The sequence below is a fragment of the Pan paniscus genome, chromosome 15 (assembly GCF_029289425.2).
Source record: "Pan paniscus chromosome 15, NHGRI_mPanPan1-v2.0_pri, whole genome shotgun sequence".
NCBI lineage: Eukaryota > Metazoa > Chordata > Mammalia > Primates > Hominidae > Pan > Pan paniscus.
Genome location: NC_073264.2, coordinates 25586647 through 25601416, shown reverse-complemented (window position 1 = coordinate 25601416; position 14770 = coordinate 25586647). Strand labels below are relative to the sequence as shown.

At 49.3% G+C, this 14770-nt stretch overlaps 2 protein-coding genes across 12 annotated transcripts; one reads left to right on the top strand and one right to left on the bottom strand.

Moving 5' to 3' along the window:
- Positions 1-3668: 3668 nt before the first annotated feature.
- Positions 3669-6783, top strand: TINF2 (TERF1 interacting nuclear factor 2). Of its 2 annotated transcripts, XM_003809078.5 has the most exons (9): positions 3672-4272; positions 4419-4523; positions 4637-4744; positions 5115-5222; positions 5310-5406; positions 5551-6007; positions 6096-6163; positions 6271-6362; positions 6495-6783. In XM_003809078.5, exons 1-9 carry the CDS (start codon positions 4081-4083, stop codon positions 6627-6629), a joined length of 1362 nt encoding a protein of 453 aa, XP_003809126.3. In that variant the 5' UTR covers positions 3672-4080; the 3' UTR covers positions 6630-6783. The 2 variants fall into 2 exon arrangements, with proteins under 2 accessions (XP_034793225.2, XP_003809126.3); XM_034937334.3 differs by lacking the exon at positions 4419-4523 and having other exon boundaries at positions 3669-4272.
- A 400-nt stretch (positions 6784-7183) lies between these two features.
- On the bottom strand, positions 7184-14767 carry GMPR2 (guanosine monophosphate reductase 2). Of its 10 annotated transcripts, none has more exons than XM_003809075.5 (10): positions 14372-14767; positions 13820-13941; positions 13562-13681; positions 11333-11416; positions 11013-11186; positions 9269-9350; positions 9070-9176; positions 8859-8901; positions 8016-8175; positions 7184-7832 (listed from the first exon to the last, which is right to left on the bottom strand). In XM_003809075.5, exons 2-10 carry the CDS (start codon positions 13904-13906, stop codon positions 7643-7645), a joined length of 1047 nt encoding a protein of 348 aa, XP_003809123.1. In that variant the 5' UTR covers positions 13907-13941; positions 14372-14767; the 3' UTR covers positions 7184-7642. The 10 variants fall into 10 exon arrangements, with proteins under 10 accessions (XP_003809123.1, XP_003809125.1, XP_003809124.1 ...); XM_003809077.4 differs by having other exon boundaries at positions 14313-14452; XM_003809076.3 differs by lacking the exon at positions 14372-14767 and adding an exon at positions 14183-14320.
- Positions 14768-14770: the final 3 nt, after the last annotated feature.

Below are 14770 nucleotides of genomic sequence, written 5' to 3'. Positions count from 1 at the left end.
TTTTTTTTTTTTTTCTTCTTTTGAGATGGAGTCTCGCTCTGTCACCAGGCTGGAGTGCAGTGGTGCGATCTCAGCTCACTGCAACCTCCGCCTCGCCTCTCAGGTTCAAGTGATTCTCCTGCCTCAGCCTCCTGAGTAGCTGGGATTACAGGCACGCACCACCATGCCCAGCTAATTTTTGTATTTTTAGTAGAGACGGGTTTCACCATGTTGGCCAGGATGGTCTTGATCTCTTGACCTTGTGATCCACCCACCTCAGCCTCCCGAAGTGCTGGGATTACAGGTGTGAGCCACTGCGCCCGGTCACCTGGTTAACTTTTAGGTTTTTTTGTTTGTTTGTTTTGTTTTTGTACAGACATGGTCTCACTATGTTGCCCAGACTGGTCTTGAACTCCTAGCCTCAAGCAATCCTAGGTGTGAGCCATGGCACATGGCCACAAGTTTTACCAGGATCCCACAGTGAAAACTGGAGAACCCCCTGCCCCGTGATTCTGGCAGAGGGGAGGAGGAAAGTAGCCATTTTGAAATACATCCATTGCATTCTGTTCTCACTCTGTTGCCCAGGCTGGAGTGCAATTCATTGCAACCAGGCTGGATTACAGCTCACTGCAACCTCAACCTCCTGGGCTCAGGCAATCTTTCCACATCAGCCTCCTGAGTAACTGGGGCTACAGGTGTGCACATCTATGCCTGGCTAGTTTTTCAATTTTTTTTTGTAGAGACGGGGGTCTCGCCATTTTGCCCAGGTTGGTCTCAAACTCCTGGGCTCAAGCAATCCACCTGCCTCGGACTCCCAAGAAGTCAGCTACACAGAGATAGCAGCTGAAAATGAATAATTCAGCTGGGCACGGTGGCTCACGCCTGTAATCCTAGCACTTTGGGAGGCCAAGGCAGGTGGATCGCTTGAGGTCAGGAGTTCGAGACCAGCCTGGGCAACATGGCAAAACCCCATCTCTACTAAAACAAAAATTAGCCGGGCGTGGTGGTGTACGACCTGTAGTCCCACCTACTTGGGAGGCTGAGGCACCAGAATCGCTTGAACTTGGGAGGCACAGGTTGCAGTGAGCTGATATTGAGCCACTGCATTCCAGCCTGAGCAACAAAGCGAGACATTGTCTCAAAAAACAAAAAAAACCCACTGTAACAGAAATGATGAATGTCTGTGATGGGCTCATCAATAGACTGGACACGGCCAAAGAACATGGTGCGCTTGAAGAAATGTCAACAGAAATTTCCAAAGCTGAAATGCAATGAGAAAAAAAAAATGAAAAAGAACAGAATATCCAAGAATTGTAGGACAATTATAGAAGGTGTAGCATACACATAATCAGAATGGCAGAGAAGAAAATAAAGGAACATAAGAAATGTGGCAATAATGACTGAGAATTTCCCCCAAATTAATGACAGACACAAAACACAGATCCAGGAAGCTCAGAGAACAGCAAGCAGGATAAATACAAAAAACAAAAAATGAAGATAGACTGGGCTGGGCAACACAGAGAGGCACCCCTTCTCTACAAAACATATTATTCTTTTTTTGTTTTGTAGAGTCAGGGTCTCACTGTGTTGCCCAGGCCGGTCTCAAACTCCTGGTCTCAAATGATCCTCCCACTTCAGCCTCCCAAAATTCTGGGATTACAGGCATGAGCCACCACACCCACCAAAAAAGATTTTTTAAAAAATTAGCCAGGGACTGCGTGCAGTGGCTCACGCCTGCGATCCCAACACTTTGGGAAGCCGAGATGGGAAGATGGCTTGAGTCCAGGAATTCGAGACCAGCCTGGGCAACAAAGACTTGTCTCTACAAAAAATAGAAAAAAATGAGCCAGGCATGGTGGTGCATGCCTGTAGCCCCAGTTACTTTGGAGGCTGAGGCAGGAGGATCACTTAAGCCCAGGAGGCAGAGGTTGCAGTGAGCCAAGATCACTGCACTCCACCCTGAGCAACAGAGCGAGACTGTCTCCCCACCTCAAAAAAAAAAAAAAAAAAAAGGCGGGCGCGGTGGCTCACGCCTTGTAATCCCAGCACTTTGGAAGGCCGAGGCGAGCGGATCACGAGGTCAGGAGATCCAGACCACGGTGAAACCCCGTCTCTACTAAAAATACAAAAAATTAGCCGGGCGCGGTGGTGGGCGCCTGTAGTCCCAGCTGCTCGGGAGGCTGAGGCAGGAGAATGGCGTGAACCCAGGAGGCGGAGCTTGCAGTGAGCTGAGATTGCGCCACTGCACTTCAGCCTGGGCGACAGAGCGAGACTACGTCTCAAAAAAAAAAAAAAAAAAAAAAAAAGGAAAACAACAGAAGTTCATATCTACATAAGAAAGAACATTAGAGAAGGAATAAATAAAGGGAAAAAGGAAGATAACTAGAATTTCACACATATCCAATTTGGGGTACTCTGGGACTGGGTGTTTCTTGGGCAGTCGAATGTGCGGATCAGCTGAGACTGATCGGGGCGGAGACAAGGATGTGTGAACCATTATCTCTGGGAATGGAAGACATGGGCTAAAGACGGAGCAGTTTCACTAAATCCTTGTAAAGTGGTCAAGGCAGGCAACTAATCCAGCCAACAATTAAGGAGTGTAAGCTGTGTGTTAGGTGCTGTGCTTGCTGATGGAAATGAGAGGCACCAGGAAGCCTGTGGAAGAGACAGTCAAGGAGAGCAGTCAATTACATTAGGGGGCTGACAAGTTCAGTGCACAACAGAATCCTAAAACAAGAAACTAATTTGTGTGTGTGTGTGAGACCCCGTCTCACTCTATCACTCAGGCTGGAGTGCAGTCACTGAAGCCTCAACCTCCCTGGCTCAAACAATCCTCCCACCTCAGCCTCCTGAGTAGCTGGGACTACAGGCGTGCCACCACGCCCGGCTAGTTTTTTTGATTTTCAGTAGAGACAGGTTATCGCCATGTGATCCAGTCTGGTCTGGAACTCCTGGGCTCAAGCGGATCGATCCTCCCCTCTCGGCCTCCCAGAGTGATGGGATTACAGGTGTAAGTCACCGTGCCCCCAGCCTGTATTCTATTTCTTCTTCTTCCTCTTTTTTTTTTTTTTCTTTGAGAGGGATTCTCCCTCTGTCGCCCAGGCTGGAATGCAGAGGCAAGATCGCGGCTCACTGCCACCTCCCGTCTACTGGGTTCAAGCGATTCTCCTGCCTCGGCCTCCCGAGTAGCTGGGATTACAGGCGCCTGCCACCACGCCCAGCTAATTTTTGTATTTTTAGCAGAGAAGGGGTTTCACCATGTCGCCCAGGCTTGTCTGGAGCTCCTGGGCTCAAGTGACCCTCCTGCCTCGGCCTCTCAAAGCGCTGGGATTAGACACAAGCCACCACGCCCAGCCTGTATTTTATTTTTTAAGGGCAGGCGCCCTCTTCTGTTTTATAAAAGGAACAGTCGAATTCCTACTGGAAGCGACGCGCGCAAAGGGGAAGGCTTTGTAGACGCCGGCTCGGGTCTGGAATTTAAAGAACTGAATTTAGATGGGTGAAGACAGTGGGAAAGGGCGGTGGCATGATCCTCGTTTTACAGACTAGGAAGTCGAGCCTCCGGGGAGTGACGGGGCTTCTCCGCAGGCTCCACGAAGAAAGCAAGGCTGGGAGGACCCAGACGAGCGGCCACGACAGCCTCAGCGGCCAACTCATGTCAGCCGGCAGAGGGTGCAGGAAGCTGGCAGCTACAGCTCCGCTGGGGCGTGGCCTTCTGACGCACCGTCACAGTTCCCTCTGTGGCCGCGCATTGGCTCCCTCTTACCGCCCTTTTCCGGGGCAAGGGAAGCTAGTAGCGGAGCCGGAAGTGAGGCACCCTCGGGCTCGAGACAGCGGCGACGTTTAAAGCTGAGCGACCCAGTGCCACTGGAGACGGTCAGCTTCTCCACTCAGGCTCCTCCAGCCCGAGCCAGAAGACCCCCTCCCCCAGAATTCTGGGGGCCGATGGAAGGGAGCCGAGTCAGATCGCGAGGTACCCAGAGCCGACAGACCGGAGCGACAGGGAGTTTCCAGAAGCCCCGCCCCTAGGAGTGATCGGAAAGCCTCACCCATCTGGGTGAGGAACCTGGAGGGACCGCCTCGGGGCGGAGCCCGCCGACCATGGCTACGCCCCTGGTGGCGGGTCCCGCAGCTCTACGCTTCGCCGCCGCGGCTAGCTGGCAGGTTGTGCGCGGACGCTGCGTGGAACATTTTCCGCGCGTACTGGAGTTTCTGCGATCTCTGCGTGCTGTTGCCCCTGGCTTGGTTCGCTACCGGCACCACGAACGCCTTTGTATGGGCCTAAAGGCCAAGGTATTGGAGCAAGTAGGACCTGGAAGGGGAAAGAAAGAAAGGGGCGGGATGCGAGCACCTGACAAGGGCCCACAGCTTGGGGATGAGACTAGTTGGAAAAGGTCAGCTTGCCCCGAAGTGGGGATTCTGAATTCAGTACCGTACAGGTGGTGGTGGAGCTGATCCTGCAGGGCCGGCCTTGGGCCCAAGTCCTGAAAGCCCTGAATCACCACTTTCCAGAATCTGGACCTATAGTGCGGGATCCCAAGGCTGTGAGTAATCCCCGGAACAAGCCCTGACCCCAGTTACACTTGGTGCAGCAAAGTTGCTCCTCCTGTCTACTGGATGTTGGTGCTAACTTCTCTTTCTTCTGTATCCTCAACAGACAAAGCAGGATCTGAGGAAGATTTTGGAGGCACAGGAAACTTTTTACCAGCAGGTGAAGCAGCTGTCAGAGGCTCCTGTGGATTTGGCCTTGAAGCTGAAGCTGCAGGTGAGACTGGTTTGAAGGCTATTATGTGGCTATTTTCTCTAACCCTTTTTTTTTTTTTTTTTTTTTTAGGAATCTTGCTCTGTCGCCCGGGTGGAGTGCAGTGGCACAATCTCGGCTCACTGCAACCTCTGCCTCCCGGGTTCAAGCGATTCTCCTGCCTCAGCCTCCCAAGTAACTGGGATTACAAATGCCCAGCTAATTTTTGTATTTTAGTAGAGATGGGGTTTCACCATGTTGGCCAGGCTGGTCTCGAACTCCTGACCTCAAGTGATGTGCCCACCTCGGCCTCCCAAACGGCCAGGATTACAGGCGTGAGCCACTGTGCCTGGCCACTAACCCACTTTTGACCTCCTACTCTCCCCTGCTGTAGGAACTTGAACAAGAGTATGGGGAACCCTTTCTGGCTGCCATGGAAAAGCTGCTTTTTGAGTACTTGTGTCAGCTGGAGAAAGCACTGCCTACACCGCAGGCACAGCAGGTTTCGTTGGGGCAAAACATGTAAGGGCAGAGTGTGGGGTGGCTGTATCAAGGATTGTGGTCTTCATACCTCTGTCCCTGCCCACAGCTTCAGGATGTGCTGAGTTGGATGCAGCCTGGAGTCTCTATCACCTCTTCTCTTGCCTGGAGACAATATGGTGTGGACATGGGGTGGCCGCTTCCAGGTACTAGGAATTTGGAGGTGTAGTGTTTAGCTTGAGACCTTTTGAGGCAGTCCACTGGAATAGTTCCATGGGCTCCGGGCATAAGAAACCAGTTATTCTGTTACTATCTGTTCTCTTTATAAGGGGCCTCATTTTCTTTTTCAGAGTGCTCTGTTACTGACTCAGTGAACCTGGCTGAGCCCATGGAACAGAATCCTCCTCAGCAACAAAGACTAGCACTCCACAATCCTCTGCCAAAAGCCAAGCCTGGCGCACATCTTCCTCAGGGACCATCTTCAAGGACGCACCCAGAACCTCTAGCTGGCCGACACTTCAATCTGGCCCCTCTAGGCCGACGAAGAGTTCAGTCCCAATGGGCCTCCACTAGGGGAGGCCATAAGGAGCGCCCCACAGTCATGCTGTTTCCCTTTAGGAATCTCGGCTCACCAACCCAGGTCATATCTAAGCCTGAGAGCAAGGAAGAACATGCGATATACACGGCAGACTTAGCCATGGGCACAAGAGCAGCCTCCACTGGGAAGTCTAAGAGTCCATGCCAGACCCTGGGGGGAAGGGCTCTGAAGGAGAACCCAGTTGACTTGCCTGCCACAGAGCAAAAGGAGTGAGTGGAACAGAGTTGCTTCTTACTAGGAGCACATTCTTTGCCTGCCTTCCCTTCATCCTATCCTCTTTGCTTGCTCTTACCTCAGGAATTGCTTGGATTGCTACATGGACCCCCTGAGACTATCATTATTACCTCCTAGGGCCAGGAAGCCAGGTAGGTAGTCTGAGTCAGGATTGGATCAACAGCCTCCTCTCTTGGGGACTCTCAAGAGCCTGTGTTCATCTAGAAGTAGTAGTTTGATTCTGGTTTCCCTCCTACAGTGTGTCCTCCATCTCTGTGCAGCTCCGTCATTACCATAGGGGACTTGGTTTTAGACTCTGATGAGGAAGAAAATGGCCAGGGGGAAGGAAAGGTGAGTAGGAAGGAGCAGAAAGCTGGGGAAGGGGATGGGTAGAAGAAGACTGAGAAATCCACATGCTTCAGAATTCAGAGGGTTCAGGCAATGGTTTCAGATAGTAGGATCTCCCTGCTCCCTTCTCTACAGGAATCTCTGGAAAACTATCAGAAGACAAAGTTTAACACCTTGATACCCACTCTCTGTGAATACCTACCCCCTTCTGGCCACGGTGCCATGCCTGTTTCTTCCTGTGACTGTAGAGACAGTTCTAGACCTTTGTGATAGAACTAAAATGCTCTCTGTACTCTAGTCTCCTGCCTCCTCAGCTCTGCAAGTAGTTTAGTAGGAATGAAGTGGAAGTCCAGGCTTGGATTGCCTAACGACACTGCTAAAAATATTTGTAATCCTTAATAATTAAACTTTGGATTTGTTAAAATACTGCCTTGATGTGAAGGAGGGGAATTAAGGTTTCCATAAGGTCAGCATAAGTCATTTCTTAGAAACAGAACTGGCCCTTCCAAACTGAAAGGATCCCTTTGCCTTTTTTTACTTCCCTTGCTAAGTGTTGTTCAGCTGTGCCTAAAAGGGTTAGCAGGGTTGACAGCCTGCAAGAGAAATGTCCTTTGGTATTCTGGAAATATGTGTCCTCATGCCAGAATATACTTTGTAAATTCTCATGCTGCCAGATTATCTGGGGGTGGTGGCACTAGAATGGAGATACTTCACGGGAATAATACTCATTGTTCTTGACCCCACTGGGTCAGTGCTGACCCTACCACCACCCACTCTGCAGCAGCACCCAGATGCTAGCCTTGTACAGAAAGCCCCAGCATCTCTTTACAGTCAATGAGCTCTCTCTTTATTGAGGTATTTCAAATATACAAACACTTCAGAGCTTTTTAGATATGTGAAGGTCCCATCTAGTGAAGCGGATTAACAAAACATGATTCTAAAAGCCTGCCTCCTCTAGACCAAGGCCATGTAAAAGATTTATGTACCAATCAGCATCTTTTCCTTTTAATAATCTTCAGGATGTTGGGTCCCCAGATTCCCATTTGATTTTCTTGCATCATTTTCTCAGACTGTTTGCTTCCTTGCTTCCTCCCCAGTGAGTGCCTTGGGCATTTTGTGTGTGCAGATAGAGAAGTACAGAGTTACTGCAGGAGCCCTCAGGAGTGAGACAACAGGAAATGACAAAGTAATACAGAGCTGCAGTAGCTGGGATGGGTGAGGACCCCACTTGGGATGCCCCATGGTAGAGTACTGGTGCCTTGGGAGGGTAGAACTGCTCAGGTCTAGCACGCCTCACTGAAGATTGGATTCACCTGCTGGGTGACTCGGATGAAGGTGGTTCTCCTGCTCAACTCTTTGAGCTTAGCTGCTCCCACATAGGTACACGTAGAGCGGATCCCTCCTAGGATGTCTCGGATGGTATGTTCCACATCTCCTTTAAAAGGAACTTCCACTGTCTTTCCCTCTGAGGCTCTTAAAGTAGGAAAAACTTTATTATCTTCTCCTTCTGGATTCCTTAAGCCCAGGGACTTTTCCCCAGACCCTAGCATTGTGCCCCGGTTCACCATGCTTCTCTGAGAACTGCACCATCCCCCTCTCAGCAGCCATGAGTTCTGCCTCCATACTATTACTAAGCTCCTGGGCCTCCACACATACCTGTACTCAGCCACGCCCCCAGCATACTTCTTCATGGCCATTTCAGAACTCATTCCATAGAAGAGCTTGTACTTCTTGCCATCCCTCTGGATGAGCTCACCACCTGACTCACTGTGCCCAGCCAGCATGCCACCCAGCATCACGAAGTCAGCTCCTGCCCCTGCCACCATCATGGAGGGGGGAAAGAGATTAATCTGGCTAAGGTGCTCATATGGCCACCCTCAAAAGCAACTCACACCATATTCTCAGTCCTGACAATGATTCCAGCATCTTCCTCCTTCTGCTTCCCTAGCTGACCCACAATCCATGCAGGCCTGATCTGCCCTGGCCTCTATTCCTCAGTGGGTATGATTTCCCCAAGATTTAAAAAAGAGCCTCTGGAGAGTCCCTGCCTGGCTTTTGCTTTCTCCTTTTGCTGTTTTTACCATCATCGTCTGGTCATTTGATTTTACTGTGCCCAGCTAAATAAGACTCATTTCATGTGTCCCAAGAGCAAAGATCCCCAACTTTAATGGGAGTAATGATCTCCTGGGAAGCTGTGCAAAATGAAAAATGCAGATGTGCTGTCCCATTCCTCAGAGCCTATTTTTAGGTATGGCTGGGGCTCAGGAGTCTGCACTGTGCAGCAATCTAGGAGATGGTCAGATGGCCCTGGCCCACACTTGGAGTCTCAGATGTCCCCTGCTGGCTGCCCCAGGTGATACCATAGATTTCAGAGTCACTAATTCATATTATGAAAGAATCTGAATGACTTCCTGAGCCTCTCTTAGCCTGACCCTAGACCCTCAGAGGTGATTCATCCTCTTGTATAGAATCATCCTTCTGTGCCCTCAAGCTCCTTACCAAAAGCCTTGGCCACATCCCCAGGACAGCTGCAACCTCCATCCTGCAAAGTAAGGAGCACTATGAACACAACATGGATTTCCCAAGCCCTCAGAGATGTCCCAACAGCCCAACTCAAAGCCAACAAGAACCCAGGAATTCTAATCCATCTCTGCCACCTCCATACCCTGCAGAAACCCCGCTCATACCCTACCCTGCCCTTGAGCCTTACTGAAATGATGTGGCCTTTGAGGCCATGAGCAGCATCTGCACACTCCATCACTGCACTGAGCTGTGGATACCCCACTCCAGTTTTCTTCCGAGTAGTACACACAGAGCCTAGGAAGAACATGATAAGGGTAAGAATGACGTGCTCCACAGGTGTTTGCCACTGAAGGGGGGTAGCCAGTGGCCCCAGTGAACCAGCTTACCTGGCCCAATTCCCACTTTGATGATGTCAGCCCCAGAAAGGATGAGCTCTTCTACCATCTCTCCTGTTACCACATTCCCTGCCTGAGACAGAGCAATTGAAATACAGTATCCTTAGGGCCAGAAACAGGAGGTCATGTATTGTTACGGTATGCATGGACCACGACTTTCCAACATTATTACAAAGAAAGGATAACTAGGTCCCCTCTACTGGGCCCTCTGAGGGCTTTTACACTAGCCACTTTAGAGAACCCTGCTCCCTACCCATTCACCCAACACCAAGCCAAGGTAGGAGTGAGTGGCCAATGTCACCACTGAACCTAGGGTAAAGCCGAGGTCCATGATGCACTTTTCTAAGGCAACAAGGTGCTATGATCAACAGGGACACATGAAGTGGCATGGAGGAGCATTCAGTGAGGCAAAGGGAACTACTGGTCCAGGCTCACATCTGATTTACAGTAGATTTAGCTCCCCTTCCTCAAGAGACCCAAACATATTCTGTCCTTAAGCCATTCTGTCATAGAACCTGTCTGGCTTCAGGGAAAGGGAGAAGGCATGGTAATGTAGGCTAAAGACCCATTTGACCAGTTGATTGGCTTTTGATGATCAGTAGACACACCCCTCAATGCTGCGAAGAAAATGAAGGCCACCGCCCCTACTGGGAAGTGAGGAGCCCCTCTGCCCGGCCAGCCGCCCTGTCCGGGAGGGAGGTGGGGGGTCAGCCCCCCGCCCGGCCAGCCGCCCCGTCCGGGAGGGAGGTGGGGGGGGTCAGCCCCCCGCCCGGCCAGCCGCCCCGTCCGGGAGGTGAGGAGCGCTTCTGCCCGGCCACCACCCCATCTGGGAGGTGTACTCAACAGCTCATTGAGAACGGGCCATGAAGACAATGGCGGTTTTGTGGAATAGAAAGGGGGGAAAGGTGGGGAAAAGATTGAGAAATCGGATGGTTGCTGTGTCTGTGTAGAAAGAGGTAGACATGGGAGACTTTTCATTTTGTTCTGTACTAAGAAAAATTCTTCTGCCTTGGGATCCTGTTGATCTGTGACCTTACCCCCAACCCTGTGCTCTCTGAAACATGTGCTGTATCCACTCAGGGTTGAATGGATTAAGGGCGGTGCAAGATGTGCTTTGTTAAACAGATGCTTGAAGGCAGCATGTTCGTTAAGAGTCATCACCACTCCTTAATCTCAAGTACCCAGGGACACAAACACTGCGGAAGGCCGCAGGGTCCTCTGCCTAGGAAAACCAGAGAACTTTGTTCACTTGTTTATCTGCTGACCTTCCCTCCACTATTGTCCTGTGACCCTGCCAAATCCCCCTCTGCGAGAAACACCCAAGAATGATCAATAAAAAAGAAAAAAAAAAAAAAAGAAAATGAAGGCCACTCTTCTAAGGTTGTAAAAAGATAAATCATTATTCATGTGACCCCTTTTTATGTGACTGTAGTATGTGTCCATTTCAGTGGGCAGATGTCTATGTACCACAGGTATGTACAGTGCACAGATGTTCCATCATGGTTTGGTGAGTGACATCAGGGACATCAGATTTACAAAGAATAAGAACCAAGGGTCAGAGATACTACACTGACCAAATAGACATTTTCAGCTTAGAACTATGGATAATCATCCAGTATCATGATTAAATGAACTAGGAATATCATAATGCAGCAGAGGAGAAATGGACTGATGTAGCAAAACGGAGTGGCAGGAAAGTGGAAAGATAAAAAGGTACCGACTAATAGAAACATACCATGATGGTGTGCTGGGGGAAGCGCTTCCGTACATCTTTTACAAATTCAACAAAGTGTTCAGAGTAGCCATTTGCCACATCCAGGCATATATACTTCACCTGGGGAATAGCTTCCAGGATCTGTTCCAGCTGCTCAAAGTCAGAAGAGCCTGTGCCTGAGCTGGCAGCCAGATGCTGTGGGAGAAACAGAGTCATTGGCATATCAGAGATGATCTGGTGGGCAGCCAGTGGGTCATTGGTGAGTGCTGGTCCCCAGAAAGCCAAAATATAATTGCTGGAAAACTGGGATAAGGAAGGGAGCAGGGTATGCCCAGTGTTACCTCAAGACAGTCAGGATTCTGGCCAGCAAACTCTTGCCACTGAACGAGGCTATAGTGCTTATGGACAGCAGTGAAGAGAGAGAACTGGGGAGAAGACAAAGAAGCATCAAAAGGGAGAAAACTTTATTAAGGTCTCTTTTCTAGAAACAGACCTATTCTATCTGAGGGAGGACATGATTGAAGTTGGGGAGGAAACAAGTCAAAGAACTCAGGTTGAGCTGGGATTTGAGTTCAACCTTTCTTCTCTCTACAAATACCAGTAGGGCTTTTTACCACAAGCTAGTACTTGTCAGATTTCCCACCAAAGTACTGAGTGATCTGGGTTGGATTTCATCTGCCAGCACATTCACTGCTTCTGACTTAAAAGGTGACAAGCTGCTGGTGCAGTGGGACAGGCAGCAGACATGAAGGAACCATGAAGAGGCTGGATGGAGCCTGTGTTTCTCTGCACTGACTCAGCCCCTCCTCCTAAAGTAACCTAGTACTAAACTATTTTTGGTTATGTTCTCGTTCATTTGCCAGCAGTAATTCAGTAGATCTGGATGCTCACCAAAGGTAATGCCTTAAGGTTGATAAGAGCTGATAAGGGGCTACCCTACCCTGTCTCCATCTCTAGTGGAAAAAAGGACAAATTTCCTAGTTGGGGACATGGATCAAGCTAAAAAATCTGTTTCATTCAGTCCATTTTAATAAAGTTCAAGGATATAATGATGCATCAAACTCATATTCTCTAGCTCAACAGATTGCAAACAATATCCCAATACTTTGAGGAAGGCATTCAAAGGCCATTGTGAATGCTGGTGTTTGTGCCTTACATGTCTACATGCAAACAGACAAGAGACAGCAGTTGGCTGAAACAGCACAAATCTTGCAACTGACAAGAAACCCAAGGAAGTCATGTATTAGCTAGCAACAAGCAAGTGCTCTACATACGTACTCAGAGATCAACAATATCTAGCTAAAGCTGGTATTGAATTCTGCTTTCTCAACAACTCTATCATCAACATACTCATAAGCAAAGAAGAGTCACCATAGGATAGGAAGTCAGCAGATGTTGGAGATATACTGGCAGAGTGTGGCATGATGAGCACCTCAGATTACATACCAAACTTAGAAAAAGATGTTTGCTTGCATCCAACCTTTTTATTACAGTAAGACTTGGCTCTTACCACTAAAACCTGATTTCTTTACCTCTCGTCAGCAATACTGAAAGCCAGGCTCCACATAAAGCATCAAGACAGTCCCCAAAAAGGTTCATGTATTACAGCACGCCTGTTAACTCTGCAGTCAGAGTCACCACTTCTGAACTCTACTGGTCAGGGCAGATGGACAGTGGGCAACAGAAAGATTCCTAAGCAGTTACTGAATGGCAATAAAAATAAAGTAAAAATAAAACTGCATAACTATCAACCTTAAAGAAATGACAAGACATTCCACAAAGACACAGCAATCAAAAATAGAAAAAGGATATGAAGTCCTTAAGACTAATGGAGCCACAAACAATAGCAGAATTCATCAACCAGGGCTACATGGATCAATCAGCAGAGTGCATATGTTCTCAAAGTGCCCAGATAACTCTCTACCTTCTCAGCAACAAGTATAGAGGCAGGTAATAGTACTGACAGGAGCAGCAACTTCCATTTCAAAGTGAACAACTTGTATATAAGAAAAACACATCCCATTTGGGGCACATCCCAGAAACTCCCAGGAACCTAGGACTTAAAGAAGAGGAAGATTAAAAAAAGAAGAATGGCAGAAGTATTCTTTTATTAATGAATTGTTCTTATTAAAGAAAATTAATAAGCTGCTTCTCCTAGGATCTTCTAGTTAGGATTTTTGAATGCTTAAACTGTAGTTTCTGGACTAAAACAGTGAATGCTTAATGTGGACAATCGCGTAACTGAAGGGATGCATGTGACTGTGAGGGGGTGACCTGGGTGGTGGGAAAAGTTGGCAAGGTGTACAAACTGCTAAACAGGACAAAAGGGAAAATTCTGTTCATATATCAGAAATATCGGAGCAAAACTTAGCTTTGAATCTCACTAATTCAGATGGCCTTTTGAACTTATCAGATAAAGGGCTTCAGTAGTGGAAAAAACCGTAAATCAGAGCATCCTGACTGCTAACTGCCAGAGAGCTGACTGGGCATGGGGGTGGGGATGCAAACACCTCTGCAGTCAGCTGGGCTAACTGGACACCAATAGGGATGGGGCATGAGGAAAGCCCTACCTTACAGAGAACCTTGGCCATCTCAAAGGTGCCCACAGTATCCATATTGGCAGCAATGATGGGAACCCCAGAGTATGTCTGCTTTGAGTTCCGAAATGAAAAGGATCTTGTGAGATCCACCTGCAGATATGAACAGGAAATTGACCATTTCATTAATCCAAAAAACGTACCATATTAGGACAAGGACAGGCATCTTTCTTGGTTGTGGCCCACCGGGAGCGTGGGGTCAAGAAACAGCAAGTAGAGAAGCTTGCTCACCTCACTTCGAGACTTAAGGGTACTGCGTTTGGGCCTCAAAAGGACATCCTTGAAGTCCAGTTTCACATCGTTGTCAATATGAGGCATGGCGCTTAGCCTCGGGGTAGCGATGAATCTGAGGGCTGGAAGGCAGGAAGTCATAAGGACCAATCTTCCCCTGGGCTTTAACGCCCTGTTACGGCTGGCGGCCTCTCTTCGCTTAAGTTGTGGAAGGTCGGGCAAAGGCCGAAGTGTGGTCCCTGAAGCCTGTCACCTCGACCCATCCCGTGGCTGCGATTACCCTAGAGCTCCATCCCAGGTACTGTTTGTTGGGGAGAAGAGCTGGGAAAGGGTTGTGAGAGACCCTGACGGTGCATTCCTTACCCCGCTACACTTCCTTCTTCTACCCCTGCAAAGAGCAATGGGGCAAGAGGCTGATTTAGGGGAACGAAGGAATGTTGGCGACGGGGGGCGGGGAGGGTTCATAACTAGTTTCCGGAATAGAGGTACTCACTTCCTGTTGCCTTGGTCCAGGCGGCAGTTGACCAAAGACCACCTTGCTTAGCAACTAACCTCGTGCAATCCCGCTAAGCCTTCTGGGCCACGCCAACAGGTTCCTCTAGTTGCCGGCGAGAACTACTAGCCGACGAATTCCAGCTTCGGCGGCGGCAGGGCGAGGCCTTCTGGATAACAGAGTTCACGCACTGAGGTTGCTGTTGGATCCGAGGGGGTTAGACTACAACTCCCAGGGGGAAACGGGCGGGACCGCCTCCTGGCACGATGGGAGATGTAGTTCGTTCTGCCCCCACTTTTCGCTAGCCCGGGCTCGCCAGGGACTCTCAGAATCGCAGAGTCGTCATCTCTGCTGTTGCTAAACTGGATGCCTCATTCCAATTTACGACGTCACTGAACCGAAACGCGGGAGCAAACCTGAGCCTTTCCGGAACCCAGTGGAAGGGGGAGGGGGGGGTG